The 14,848-nt window shown below is 41.7% G+C and overlaps 1 protein-coding gene across 4 annotated transcripts in view; it reads left to right on the top strand.

Moving 5' to 3' along the window:
- Nucleotides 1-14,848, top strand: part of LOC310754189 (THO complex subunit 2-like) — a 57,035-nt gene that overhangs the window by 24,070 nt on the left and 18,117 nt on the right. For all 4 annotated transcript variants that reach the window (XR_014543672.1, XM_083595769.1, XM_083595768.1 and 1 more), the window contains exons 11-23: nucleotides 288-460; nucleotides 1,363-1,558; nucleotides 4,726-4,767; nucleotides 6,737-6,867; nucleotides 6,971-7,072; nucleotides 7,897-7,981; nucleotides 8,714-8,807; nucleotides 9,666-9,746; nucleotides 10,424-10,520; nucleotides 11,029-11,146; nucleotides 12,902-13,081; nucleotides 13,606-13,770; nucleotides 14,039-14,314. Coding sequence is in view for 3 of the 4 variants with exons in the window: in XM_083595769.1 (XP_083451895.1) it covers nucleotides 288-460; nucleotides 1,363-1,558; nucleotides 4,726-4,767; nucleotides 6,737-6,867; nucleotides 6,971-7,072; nucleotides 7,897-7,981; nucleotides 8,714-8,807; nucleotides 9,666-9,746; nucleotides 10,424-10,520; nucleotides 11,029-11,146; nucleotides 12,902-13,081; nucleotides 13,606-13,770; nucleotides 14,039-14,314 (1,740 nt within the window). In the remaining variant the exon portion in view is untranslated. The remainder of the gene's footprint in view (nucleotides 1-287; nucleotides 461-1,362; nucleotides 1,559-4,725; nucleotides 4,768-6,736; nucleotides 6,868-6,970; nucleotides 7,073-7,896; nucleotides 7,982-8,713; nucleotides 8,808-9,665; nucleotides 9,747-10,423; nucleotides 10,521-11,028; nucleotides 11,147-12,901; nucleotides 13,082-13,605; nucleotides 13,771-14,038; nucleotides 14,315-14,848) is intronic.

The raw sequence follows: 14,848 nt of genomic DNA, 5'->3' as shown, positions 1-14,848 counted from the left end.
TGGCGGTCCTTAGGAGTTCCTTGTGGCCGTGATGCTTGCCATCTTGTCTTGCTGGAAGTCCGGTTGCAGCTTTAATTGATTAAAACTCATTACTCTTTCATATGCTATTAATGAACTATGATTTCCTTTAAACAAGTGACAGCCCTAATATTTCCTCCCAGTTATCATGTATGTAAGAGATGCAAATGTACGTAGAAAGCATGGGTATGGTAGTTCTTCCTCTTACCTTGGGAGGATAAAAAGTTTTTCTGCACTAAACAACCTTGCATGCCTGCTTATCTTTTCAGCCACCTGATAACCAGAAACTGGGCTTATTAGAAGCAATGTTAAAAATTGGTGACTGGCAACATGCACAAAACATTATGGATCAGATGCCTCCATTTTATGCAACTTCACACAAGCCTATTGCTGTTGCTCTTTGTCAGCTTCTTCATGTGATGATTGAACCTCTCTACCGAAGGTAAAGAAATTGAATAAATTATATGTGCACTGAGAATATTTGTACAAGCTAACCATGCATACGTCTGGCTGTGATTGATTGAAATGAGCTCTTCTTAACCTTTGATTCATCTGCGGAGATGTTAGGAAATGTTTATGAACTTTCTAAAAGCTCACACATGGTGCTCAAAGCTATGAGGCCAATGAGGCTGCTTGTTGTTTAGGGATGCCAAGTCTTAAAATGAAAACAAATGTACTAATACCTAGGAAGGCATTGTCTGTGTTAGGGCCTAGTTTCAAACTTTCTATTTTCCTAATGTGTAAAGCCATAAAAGGGGCAGGTGGATGGAAAGAGATCCAAAAGAAAGAGAAAAATCCTGCTCAGTCACACTGTCCCTTAGTAGGCAACAATAGCAGTGTTGATGAAAAGGTCTTGGCAGAAAAGCTTTTTCACAGTATGATTTTTTGTTGTTGTAATATTTTTGCTTGGTCTGGTGTATTTTTTAAAAAATTCGTTCTATACCTGCACCTCTTGTGCTACATGGAAATCGTTTGCAGAAATTGTTAACTGAATGCATATCCCTTTGCCTAATATTCACCAGGTCCTCTATTTGGGGGTTGGTTGTGCATTATATGGAGGAAATCTGACAAGTGCACGGATGTGGCAGTTACAAGTAATGCACAGAAACTGTAGAAGAAAGTGCTTTGATATGTTTAAAGTGCATTGTATAAACTGTGGAAGCTACTTTGCATGCAGAAGGACCCAGGTGCAACCACTGGAATCTCTGAATATCCCCTCCCTGACACCCTGGAGAGCTGCTACCAGTCAGTGTAAGCAATACTGAGCTAGATGGACCAATGGTCTGGCTCGGTAAACAGCAACTTCCACTGCTCCTAACTGTAAAACTTGCCTCTCATTTACAGGGTTGGAGTACCCAAAGGTGCCAAAGGGACACCAATTCTTCCTTTGCAAAACAAGAGAGCACCCAAGCAAGTAGAAAGTTTTGAAGATTTAAGAAAAGAAGTGATCAACATGCTTTGTTACCTTGGCCCTCATCTCTCTCATGACCCCATCTTGTTTGCAAAAGTAGTGCGTCTTGGAAAAGCATTTATGAAAGAGGTTGGTAACCTTATAGTTAATGAACAAAATTCCCCAAAAACTGTTTCTACAGAAGTATATTTTGTAGCTTTGTACATATTAGCATGCATATGTGGGAGATCAAAGAGTTCCTGAAAAGATGTTAAAAGGAAAATGTTGATGGCCTAATCTTGTCCCTATTTAAAGTGAAAGGTGTTAGCGTTCTGAAAGTTGAATAACGATAGGAGAATATATTTCTTATTAAACACAAATAAGAAACAATTACTTACAGCCTTTATAAGCTATTTTATAACGAAAGATTCCTTGGCAAACTTACAAGATAAAATACAACTAGCTAAAGATTACGTGATAGTAGCATAGAAGATGCAGCCTAAAAAACAAGATGTGTAGAGTAAAACAGTAATACTTAAAACAGGATTTTAAAAAGTTCTCTGGAGAAGATGTCAGGATCTGAGTTGGCACATGCGGTAAGAGGTGATTTTGAACTGCCCTGAAGTCCTTTAGAGCCCTTCATTGCTTGGTTACTGTAGCATCAAACCCCAAAGATCCTGAAAGATAAAGGCAAGCACTTCAGATTGGGCCCAGATATGGAATGGAAGCTGCTGGAAATGACTAAACTTCAGCATAATGTATTTTTTAATGCCCAGTCCTAGTTAGTTCAGAGTATGGCAGCAGGATTGTGAGCTAAAGTTTCCATACTGTTTTAAAGACCGCCTCATATACAACATATTGAAGTACCGTATTTTTTGCCCTATAGGACGCACTTTTTTCCCTTCAAAATGAACGGGAAATGTGTGTGCGTCCTATGGGGCGAATGCAGGCTTTTGCTGAAGCCTGGAGAGCGAGTTGGCATCAGTGAGAACCGACCCCTCTCCCTCTCCAGGCTTCAGGAAGCTATCCACAAGCCTTGCGAGCCCGGCGGGAGTTCCAGTGGGCTTGCAAGGCTTGCGGGCGGCCGCCTGTAGCCCGAAGCACGGGGCGCCCTCCGGAGGATGCCCCGTGCTTTGCGCAGGTGTCCGCAAGCCTTGCGCGCCCGGGGGGAGTTCCCCCCGGGCTCGCAAGGCTTGCGGGCAACAGCCTGTTCTGGGGACGGGGGAAGCTCGGGCTTCCCCCGCTCCCAGCGACACAAGCAAGCTCCGGGAGCGATGGTGAGGTTGCAAAACCTCGCCATCGTTCCCGGACCCGTTCTGGGGGCTGGGGATGGGGGAAGCTCGGGCTTCCCCCGCCCCCAGCCCCGCAAGCTCCGGGAGTGATGGTGAGGTTGCACAACCTGGCCTTCACTCCTGGACCTCCAGCCCCGAGGCTAAAAACGAAGCCAGGACAGCGAGCGGGATCCATCCCGCTCGCTGTTATGGCTTCCTTGCTCTTTGGGGCTCGGGGGGGGGGAATAATTTTTTCCCCTTTATTTCCCCCCTCCTATAGGTGCATCCTATAGGGCGAAAAATCTGGTAATCCAAATGAGAGGATACCAGGGCTTGGGTAATTGAAGCGCAGCTATGTGTACATGTTCAGGTCTTCCAGATTTGGATAGCAAATTATGATTTGCTACAAAGAAAATGACTGGAAGTTTTTAATTGCCGTGTGCAAAGAAGGGCTTGGAGAAGGGAGTTTACAAACCAGAGGCCCACACCTGCTCTTCTCTAGTAATGCTAATGTATAATGCTGGCAACTCTGCTCTAAAAAAAATTGAACTTTAGTAGATGTTTGGGATATAGGAAGTTTGCTAACAAGGTGTCTGTAAGTCTTGTAACACTTATTCTTTCCCTAACCTGCCACCCCATTTTTTAATTTTCATCTTTTCTTTTTTTTATTTTCTTTTTTTTCAAAATAAATATATTTTATTAATTTTCCATACATTCGTGCCACATTAACAATTTACAATAAATTTTCCTCTTTTCAATTGTAAATTGTGAGTAATGCACACTTCCATGGTTTTAAAATGCTATTTCCGACTGACTAAAAAAACAAACAAACAAAAAACACGTAAACAGGTACCAAAATGAAGCTTTTATGCCATTTGTATTTTGGAGTGTTTCTTTGGGATTATGTTATAAGAAGTTGTTTGTACAAATAATGTACTGTTGCCAATCCATTGAGAGAAAATGTTAACCCTTTTCTTACAGAAAAGTGCCCTGTGTAATTTTCTTGTTAAACAGTAGTTCCTTGTTAATATTCACAATAGTTTCCATGGAAAGTACAGTAAAATATGTCTTCTAACACTTGCAAGTTTTTAAGCATTTGTTAACTACTTGGATAAGCACTTGCAAATCTAAATCCTTGGCAGTTTTTGACAAATGTCTCTGTAAATATCACTTGCATGGCACAATATCTTTTGCAGAAAGCATCAAGCATACTGTTGAGACTTGATTCCACCCCCCAGTGGTGGTAAAATGTCTGAAGTGTTCAATAACAAACAAGTTAAGCACAGCTCCCAGTGACAAGGTTGCAGTTCACACATTGGCCCAACCATTATTTAAGAGTAGATGAACCTCTCCTTTGGTGCGCTTCCACAAAAAGGAGATTGGAAGCATCTGTTCCTGGATTAAACTAATCAGAGTTTTCTTGTTATGTAAAAACTGCAGGCTCTGGTTATTTTAAACGGTATATATTTTTTTTAACAAGAAGAAGTCATGTCTTAAATTACAGTTTGATCCTAGTGTGTGTCAACAGACGTTACTTAAAGTAATTAACCATAGGTTAATTTATAATGATTAGTTGAAAACAGAAAGGAGATTCTTCTAATTTTCTTGCTGTCTTGTCAGAGGGAAGGAGGGAATTCACAAACCCAAGGCCCATTCATGTAACTCTAAACTGGTTTAGTATTAACCCCAACTTGGCTATTGGCTTCTAAAGGAAGGGAAGCATACTTACAAGAGTGCCCAGACATTTGTGGTTGTTCATACTCCGGAGAGCTGCTACAGACAGTTGTGGCTGGAGCAACACCATTCCCCTCCTGTGTTCAGCAGTAAAGAGAGCTGCTCCTTACTACTCAGCTTTGTATTCACCTTATTCAGTACCCCACTTTCTCTTCAGCAGCAGAGGACCAAGGAATCCAATTTTGCAGACCTTGCTCTAGCTCAGCTGATCCCTGCACTTGGGGAGGGGGAATAACCTGACTTGCTCAAGATTGTCTTTGATATGAAACTATTGCATTTTAGTAGTATTTGATTGTTCGTTGTTGTTTTTAGCACCAAGCAGATGCAGGCAAGCAAGAGGAAAAAGAGAAAATGGTGAGCTGTTTTAAAATGTATTCTTGATTCCCTCCCCTTCCAATCTTGATTATAAGTGTGGCAGAAATGACCACCATATATCTGGATAGTCTATGTAATGTGGCTTAAAGGTGGAACAACTATAATAAAAGCTGCAACTTAGTGTTGATCCTGTAGCCTGCCCTCTAGCTGTCTTGGAAGGCCAAGGAAGGTTTCAAAAGCTTTGAATATGTTTTACTTCTTTGTTTCTATAATAATAATAATAATAATAATAATAATAATTTAATTGTTGCATTAACATTTTTAATGTTGTAAGATACTTTAGATGGGCTTCACCCTGAAGTGTGGCATACTACTATTTCAAAGTATGCAAGAAGCACAATTCTTCTAAAGCCTCTCTAGCTTCCAGGGCTCAAGTGTACTGTTGAAGACCCAATCACTTGTCTGGCCTCAAATGTGCACTGAGATATTCACATACAATGTCCATTCATTTCAGTGCAGAAAGTTTTCAGAGCTTGTGCTATTAGAGCAGTTCACCAACAGGGTGAGGGGATGTGAGAGGATGTTATATATGCACCAACCTTTCTTGCCTCCCCCCCACCTTCCCCAATGTCTATTCCTATTGTACATCACATGTCATAGCTGCCAAATACAGCTTTTCTACCTCGGTTGCCTGAATAGAAAAAACAGGTGATTGGTCAACTAGGACAAATGTGTCCTGATTTAGTAGTGCCTAGTAAGACTGTGGTGAACCTTCTCCCTTGGAATAATGGGACTGTAGACACTTAACACCTGTCTTTAAAAAATAAAACCAGATGGACCCCACTGTTGCCACAGTGACTTCATTAATTTTTGCTGTTTTGTTTTCTTCACAAGTCTATTGGGAAGGTGGCATAGAAATGTACTGCAACAGCAGCTTCTGTATATTGTCATATTTTAAAGCCATGTTGTCTTTTAAATTCAAAAATATATAACAGAAAACTGACAGAATTTACCGTATTTTTCGCCCCATAGGGCGCACCGCCCCATAGGGCGCTCCTAGGTTTTTTGGGGGGGAAATAAAGAAAAAAAATTATCCCCCCCCCCAGGCGCGGGGCTGGCGCGGAGGAAGCCCGAGAACAGCCTGCTATCCGCAAGCCTAGGGAGCCCAGCGGGAAGTTACGCCGGTCTCCCCAGGCTTGTGGAGAGCTGTGCGAAGCTTGGGCGCGCTCTTCAGCGCGCCCCAGGCTTCGGAATGCAGGCAGCTCTGCGCAACCCTTGGGAGACCGGCACAGCTTCGCGCCGGGCTCCCTAGGGTTGCGCAGAGCTGCGCGAAGCCCGGGAATGCAGGCAGCTCTGCGCAACCCTTGGGAGACTGGCACGACTTCGCGCCGGTCTCCCTAGGGTTGCAGAGAGCTGCGCGAAGCCCGGGCGTGCTCTTCAGCGCGCCCCAGGCTTCGGAATGCAGGCAGCTCTGCGCAACCCTTGGGAGACCGGCACAGCTTCGCGCCGGGCTCCCTAGGGTTGCGCAGAGCTGCGCGAAGCCCGGGAATGCAGGCAGCTCTGCACAACCCTTGGGAGACTGGCACGACTTCGCGCTGGTCTCCCTAGGGTTGCAGAGAGCTGCGCGAAGCCCGGGCGTGCTCTGCAGCGCGCCCCAGGCTTCGGAATGCAGGCAGCTCTGCGCAACCCTTGGGAGACCGGCGCGAAGTCGCGCCGGTCTCCCAAGGGTTGCGCAGAGCTTCCTGAAGCCTGGAGAGCGAGAGGGGTCGGTGCGCACCGACCCCTCTCGCTCTCCATGCTTCAGCGAAAGCCTCCATTCGCCCCATGGGACGTACACACATTTCCCCTTCATTTTTGGAGGGGAAAAAGTGCATCCTATAGGGCGAAAAATATGGTAATCCTTTTTTAAATGTAAAACTAGTAGCCATAGACTTTGCTTCATAAAGTTGTAGAATGTCTGCCCTTTGATTTTGCCTTCAAATAAGATAATTCCTTTCCTTTCCTTCAGGAGTTACTATTCAGCTGTTTGCTGAGTATTACCGACCAGGTTTTGCTTCCTTCTCTTTCTTTGATGGATTGTAATGCGTGCATGTCTGAGGAACTCTGGGGGATGTTTAAAACATTTCCATACCAGTATCGGTGAGTAATCACCTGTAAAAACTATATGGCATCAGAATTTCTTCATCAAATTATCTAAGAGATGCATAAAATACATATTTTGATTTCTTGGAACCTCCTATAGGTATCGCCTCTATGGGCAGTGGAAGAATGAAACATACAATAGTCACCCACTACTGGTGAGAGTTAAAGCTCAGACAATTGACCGAGCCAAATACATTATGAAGTAAGTTATGTTGAAACTTGTTTTCTCCTGGGGAATGTTGATGAGACTGTAGAACAAATTGTAGCAGGGCAGTGAGTCCCATCGGGTTCCATGAAGCTGGCTCCCACAATTAGTATCCTTGGGATTGCAGCCTAAGTATTGGATTGAAATGCTACCTGCTATTACCAAGTAATACCGTGTTTAAATGAAACTTCCTAAAATGTAATTTATATTTAACAAAAAATACTGCCTTAACTTAGAAAGCTGGGCAGCCTGCAAGACTTCTACAATTTAATATTAAATCAGTTTCATTAGATGGTTAGATAAATTACTGTACACGAAGAAGTTTCCATTTACAGAAGGAGAATTTGATTCATGGAATGGGTCCTTTCACAAACACAGCTCCCTTTTCATGAATGGAAGCTTGCTCCATGAAGAGAGTAATTATCCCACCCCATAAGGAAATGTGATGGCCAGGGCCCTGGGTACAGGTGGTTACCATAGGAGTAGTGGGTGTGTCAGAAAATTTAGCTGTTGGGACTGTGCTATTTTAAATAATGCCAGCTTAAATAAAATGATTATACACTAGCTTTACAACCTTGTTGAATCTTTTCTGCCCCAGAGCGTTAATTCATTACAGTTTGCCTATTTGTATTTTATATCCTCTGTTCCAAGCTGAATACAGAAATCGTATGTGAAAGTTGCCTGTAACATGAGTTTTTCCTGGGGGAATTGGGAAGGTCTATCTACATTTACAGGAAAATAGATTAATCTAAAGCCGTGACTAGAAAATGTGAATATAAGACTGCAAAGAGAGGAACTAAAATGTGAATGTACTCTTGTAGGCGTCTAACCAAGGAAAACGTAAAGCCATCTGGAAGACAAATAGGAAAACTGAGCCACAGCAACCCAACCATTTTATTTGATTATGTATGTGGCAAGATAAGTATTGACTACCTTTGCTTTACTAGTAGCCCCATTTAAGTTACCTTATTCTGAAAAACAAGTTGACTATTTTAAAATGTGTTTTATATGGGGGTGGGGGTGATGGGACATGGTAGAGGTATTATTGTATTATGCATGGTGTGGAGAAAATGGATAAGTTTCCTCTAAAATGCTAGATATTGAGGCAATCCAGTAAAGCTGTGTTGTCAGGACGGGGGAAAAAGGTGCTTCTTCAAAGACCCTATATTCACTCCCACAATATGTAGCAATGGCTGTCACCCTGGATGGATTTAAAAGGGAGTGAGATAAATTCATGGCAGATGAGGCTGTAAATGCCTACTAGCCGCGATGGCTTAGCTCTGCTTCCACTTTTGGAGGCTGTATGCCCCTGAATACCAGCTGCAGGGAATTACAAGTGAGGAGACTGCTGTTGTGCTCAGGTTCTGCTTGTGAGATTCCCATAGGCGTCCAGTTGCCCACTTTGAGAAAAGGAAGCTGGACTAGATGGGCCATTGGCTTAATCCGGCAGGGCTCTTCTCATATATTACATTAGGAAAAGTGCACACATTAACTATGTAATACAGATGTGTGCATGAAGTTTCATTATTTGTTTTTTCTTCAGATTGAAAACCATAACAGTAGTTTCTTTTAAGAGTTTTTAAGGACTTCTGGCTTCTTCTTCTTATACTTGGGAAACTCATTTTCGCTCTTTTTCAGATTTTGTCTCAGATACAGAAGTATGATAATTTAATCACCCCCGTTGTCGACTCATTGAAATACCTCACTTCCTTGAACTATGATGTCTTGGCATGTATCCTTTTGCTAACTTCCTAGAACTGCTAGTTACCCAATGGTTATATCTTACACAAGTTTTTTTTTTACTGCTGCAATGAGAATCATTACCTCAGCTGAGCAAGCGCCTTTGTTGTACAGGGTTGCTTCTTAAACAGCTCAGCTGAGCAAGCTGCTTTCTAGCCAGATGAAAGTTCCTGGCCTGCGCCTGCTCTGTGATTTGCTGCCCTCTGCGGGAGGCAGGGGAGTGCTGAGACAAAAGCATCCTCTGGCTTTAAGTGGTTTACCATCTGGGCAAATATTTTGAACGGGTTATCACGTGTGGATTTAAAGCTGGTTTTCAACGATCTATCACCATATTGCCCAGGCCTACTCCTTGCACAAATTGAATAATTGAAAGCATTTTTTTTAAAAAAAATTGTCCTGCCATTGTAGCACAGTAGTAGTAATCCCTTTATCATATATTGTAAATTTCTAAATATTCAGACTCATGAACTGCTGTTAGTGTAATTATTAAGAGCCAAGCCGTATTTGACTGCTCATTTGGCCATGTGTCATAGATTTAGGGAGTTGTAGCTTTTGACAGAAGAGGAATAAATACTCCTAAGGGTGTTCCTTGTTCTTTACTTTATCCTGTTAGAGTTGTGGTTAAAGGTGTGTGAGAAAAAGAAATTTGAACAAGAACTCAAAACACTTCGGAACCACAGAGATATATTCCTGAAGTGTTCAGTGTTTTAGGTTTCTGCTATAATATCACAGGTAGTAGTGTATGCCAGGTGTCTCAAAATATTGTTAAATTTACAAAGCAAAATAATTAAATGTTTAATATTGCATGTAATTATGTTTGGGGAAGAATTCCTCCTTAGCCTCAGCAAAGATTGCATAATTGAAGCACTGGCTAATCCTGAGAAGGAGAGGATGAAACACGATGACACCACAATCTCCAGTTGGCTTCAAAGTTAGTACTTGGGTTTTATTTATTTTTAATTAGAAATGCAGTCCCCTCGTTACTTAGCACCTGCTAACGTGTTTACTTCATTAATTAAAACATTTGTATCTTGCCTTTCTATTTTAAAAAATCCATGTTGTGGCTAATGGTTGTTAGTGTGTGTGTACGCGCACACACAAATCAAGCATTTCAAAACACACACAGAGCAAATGTATTCCAGAGCCATCTGGAATACAATTCTGAAATAGCTACGGGGGTGGGGGGGAGAGTGCTTTAGCCACCTGTCTGAAAATCAACAAGGCTCTAGGATGGGAGTTCCATAGGCCTGAGTAGCCCCTAGTACAATTCAGAAAGAGCAGGAATGTAGAAGAGAGGGCCTCCAAGAACCTCTGTTGTTGGCAACAGCTTGGCAGCCACTTGCCTGTAAATTCACAGCACTTGAATAAAAATTGGAGCCAGGAAATGTATGGTTGCAGACACAATTCCTTAAGTACAGGAAGAGAGGGCGGGACCAGGTAGAATGTCATTTGCACACTAAGAAGCGTGAAAAACAGGTTCTAAGGATAACTTGCTTTTGACACATGAGAAATAGTCTATTGATATGACGTTACTGAATGTGCATGACATAGGAAAGCTTATATTTCAATGACAGCAATTCAAGTTCGTTTTCCTCCCATTTATTTTAGGTTTAGCTAGCTTCTGTGGTGCTGTTTTTCGAAAATACCCTATAGAACTAGCTGGTCTACTTCAGTATGTGGCAAACCAGCTAAAGGCTGGGAAAAGGTAAGTAGAGCATGGTTACTTTAGATCTCAAAAACTATGCCAGTTTGGTAGTTCTTGTTGCCCTCATTGGAGTGTTTTAATATATTTTGATAAGTTGTGTTTAATATAACTTTGCAAACTTTAAGATTTATGAAGATCCTAGGATTCAAAATACACCAAGACATAAACAGTTGGGTAATTTGCACCGAGCAGCTAGGTTACATTCACATCTCCCAGGGAAATTGCACAGAGTGCCTACTACATTGTGAAGCTGCATTGAAGTGCTCATGTATACGGTCTGCTGTTCATGTTGCTGTTACAACACCTTGACCTTGATGCACTTGGATTGGAGACAAAGTGGTTTGTGCTTCATGTGCAAGTAATTTCAGAAAGATATTGTAATGGGCTCTTAGACCTTTCACAATACTTTCAATAGAGTTCAAGAGCAGTGGTTTTACCTGCCTATGTTTCACTCTTTCTCTCTTCCCCCCGCCCCCTCGCCCATTTTTGTTCTCATTCTTTTCCATAGCTTTGACCTGCTTATTTTGAAAGAGGTGGTACAAAAAATGGCTGGAATAGAAATCACTGAAGAGATGACAATGGACCAGCTAGAGGCCATGACTGGTGGAGAGCAGCTGAAAGCAGAGGTGTGTTTGAAGCTAGAGAGAAAAGAAAAATAGATATCCCCAAAAAATACATACATAGTAGCTTAGGATGTTTCACCTGCTGTACAGTCGTACCTTGGAAGTCGAATGGAATCCATTCTGGAAGCCCGTTCAACTTCCAGAATGTTTGGAAACCAAAGCGCGGCTTCACCAATCAGAAGCCCCGTCTGACGTTCGGCTTCCAAAAATAGTTCGCAAACCGGAACAGTCACTTCCGGTTTGCAGCACTTGGGAGCCAAAACGTTCAAGAACTAAGATGTTCGAAAACCAAGGTACGACTGTATTTATTTTTTAAGGTAGATGAATAATTGATACACCTCTGAAAGGTATATTAATACAATAACAACTATGGAAATAATTTTAGTAGCAATCTAGAGCAGCGTGTTCACGTGCCTGATCTACGTGTAACACTTCAGATTCTTAGCAGCAGTTAAACAGGAATGTTTAGCAGGATTATTCCTCTTCTGTCACACACAAGTTTCTCACTGCTGGCCTTAAGCATTCTTAACTGGTACCATCTTTAAATATGGTTAACTCTTTGTTTTAAATTAAATTATTATTTTACTGGGGCTCAAGTACCTGCTCACTTGGCTCACCCCACCTCCACAAAACTCCCCTTCCCCTTACTCCTCACCAAACCTCCACAGCTTGCTACTGCTGCAAGCCCAGCTCACTCACCCGCTCCACTTGCCCACACAGCTCCTGTCATTTAGTTCACAAACCCAGCTCACTCACCTACTTTAAACCAAAACTGTGATCCTAGCTTGCTTGGCCGCTTCCTTGCTCTCCCCACCAACTACTTGTCTAATGCTTCACCCACCCTGGAGCAAGCGCAGCCTGTCACCAGTATAACGATGGACTAGTTTAAATATGGCATAGAGAGAGAAAACTATCCAAAATCACAAATAAACAATGCATTGTTCAGTTACCTTTTAAACATTTGCTTCTTACCAAAGCAATAAACAAGTGGGTTGCTGCTAACCAGGGATTTCAAACCTGCCTTCAAATGTGTTGTGAAATCCTGGCTAGCAGTGAACTTTCCTGTTTGCCTCAGTGGTGGTTAAGATTGGTATTTGGACCATTGCATAGCATAGGAAAGGAGGAAAAGTGCATGTTTAACATGGCCTTCCAGTTTCAGAACACGCAAGTGCTGCTATCAGAATGCTCATCTGCAGATTCAGTTATCCAAACATAAAGAATTATGCCCAAGCCTCAAGTGCATGGCTGATTGAGATACCCAAGCAGCCAGACTTTGCCCACTACTTGACTTGTTTGTGCATTTTCGGTCAGAAACCATGGAAGAGAGGGAGGTGTGAAGAGAGATGAAACAAAGCAGTTTTTCCTTTGTCTCACTTTTGCTGGTTGGCTGCAGCCGTTTTAGGAAGAAACCATGGTGGGAGTGGGGAGAGAGATCACAGATTAGAAATAATTGAAATCATCAGCTCATTATGCAAATGCTTGGAATGCATTGTGTTTGGAAAGCAGGGCCTGCATATACTGGAGAAAGTTCGTCACCCTCAGCCTGAAAAAGCTTCTCAACCCCAGATCCTACTGTAAGCCAAGAAATGTCAAATTTCTCTAAGCATGCTAGGGAATTGGAGAGGAAGAAACATTCTAACTCAAGGTTTCCTGAAGGCTATTTACTGACAGGGTTTGGCACTGTACACCTTAATTTACATCTTCTGCTGTTTTTCTCAGTTTAGGTATCTTAACTACATTTCTTACTTCTTTGGGCAGGGTGGATATTTTGGGCAGATCAGAAACACTAAGAAATCTTCCCAGAGATTAAAAGATGCACTTTTGGACCACGATCTTGCTCTTCCATTGTGCCTTCTCATGGCTCAACAGAGAAATGGAGTGATATTTCAAGAAGGAGGAGAGAAACATTTGAAGCTGGTGGGAAAACTCTATGATCAGGCAAGTAAAATGATCACATTTGTGTTTGTTTTAAACAAACCTCCATGGAAATGCCATGTATACTGCATTCAGAAAACTGAATTTATATTTTGTGGTATAGATGTTTGTTTTACTTGTGTTTTGGGTTCTTCATGAAATTTACAAAAAGGAAAACTAAGTAGCTTCAGTCATGGCAATCCGTTACCATCCATAATGCTGTCACATTGTTTGACAGGATTCCACTGGCCTGCATAGTTTCTGTAAGTTCTGTTTCAGGTGTGATCTTGTACTGTACTGCTAACCAGATTCAGAAGTGACTGCAGATTTAGTTGACTATATGGTGTTGTCATATCTGAAGTTGCCTTGAGTATTCATAAGAAATACATAAAGTTTGTTACTGAGGAACATTTTCTCATTAGTATTACTGCATGTTTATTACAAAAGGCAGTGATTTTCCAGCTATTTTCTTGATTTTTAGAAGGTTAACATTATATTTAAATCTCATTGAAAAGTCTGATCTAATACTTCTCTATTTTTCTATTCAGTGCCATGATACTCTGGTACAATTTGGTGGATTTTTGGCTTCCAATTTAAGCACAGATGATTATATTAAGCGAGTGCCTTCCATTGATGTTCTCTGTAATGACTTCCACACCCCTCACGATGCTGCATTTTTCCTTTCACGGCCTATGTATGCACATCACATTTCAGTAAGTACAGATGTTCAGTTAGCTTGCAGTCTGTATATCCGGAACACACAGTTGTATTGAAAATTAAACCTGTCATTCCACTTATTCTTTTAAAGGGGCCTCGCTGAGATTGAAAGCACGCCTCATTCAGTGACTGGGTTTAAAATCTAGCTGACTTAATTTCTTGGACTAAGTTTTGTATTTAAATCTAATAGAGTTAATAAAAAAAGGGATTTTGTTTTCTGTTTGAGAAGTGGATAATTGAGTACTTGTGTCTTCTTTTTATTAGTCAAAATATGATGAATTGAAAAAGGCTGAGAAAGGGAACAAACAGCAGCAGAAAGTTCACAAATACATTACAGCGTGTGAGCTTGTGATGGCCCCTGTTCATGACTCGGTGATCTCCTTGCACATCCCAAAGGTCTGGGATGATATCAGTCCACAGTTCTATGCTACGTTCTGGTCACTGACAATGTATGACCTTGCTGTGCCACATAGTAGCTACGAACGGGAGGTCAACAAACTCAAAGTCCAGATGAAAGCTATTGATGACAATCCGGAAATGGTATGTATCGTTTTAAATGTATGTTCGCTTGCCGTTTTTAAGTATCTTATGAATTCATGAAAACCATTGATCAAGAACAGTTGACAGCATTAGATAATAGGGTTTTTTTTAAAGCAATTACATTTTCTGCTCTGAGGTTTTTAGTTACCTTGCTCTTCTCTCTAAATAAAAAAAATATTCCGTACAATTCTGCCTGAGCACTGCATTCCTGCAATTCTGGGGCCATTCTAGACCTCTCCACCATTGAGCTATACAGTGACTAGACACAAGAGAATAGCACTATTTTCAGTTGTAGTGACTTTCACTTGTCATACCTTGGTTCTCAAATGGAATCCAAAAACCAAGGTACGGCTTCTGATTGGCTGCAGGAGCTTCCTGCACTCAATCAAAAGCCGCTTTAGACATTCGGCTTCCAAAAAACATTTGCAAACTGGAGCATTCACTTCCGGGTTTGTAGCGTTTGGAAGCCAAGGCGTTCGACAACCAAGGCACGACTGTATTAGCTTTCCACTGGCATTGAATTGCTTTACAAGG

The sequence above is a fragment of the Podarcis filfolensis genome, assembly GCF_964270895.1.
Source record: "Podarcis filfolensis genome assembly, chromosome: Z".
NCBI lineage: Eukaryota > Metazoa > Chordata > Lepidosauria > Squamata > Lacertidae > Podarcis > Podarcis filfolensis.
The sequence above is the reverse complement of the archived record's forward strand: the minus strand, read 5'-3'. Positions and strand labels throughout refer to the sequence as shown.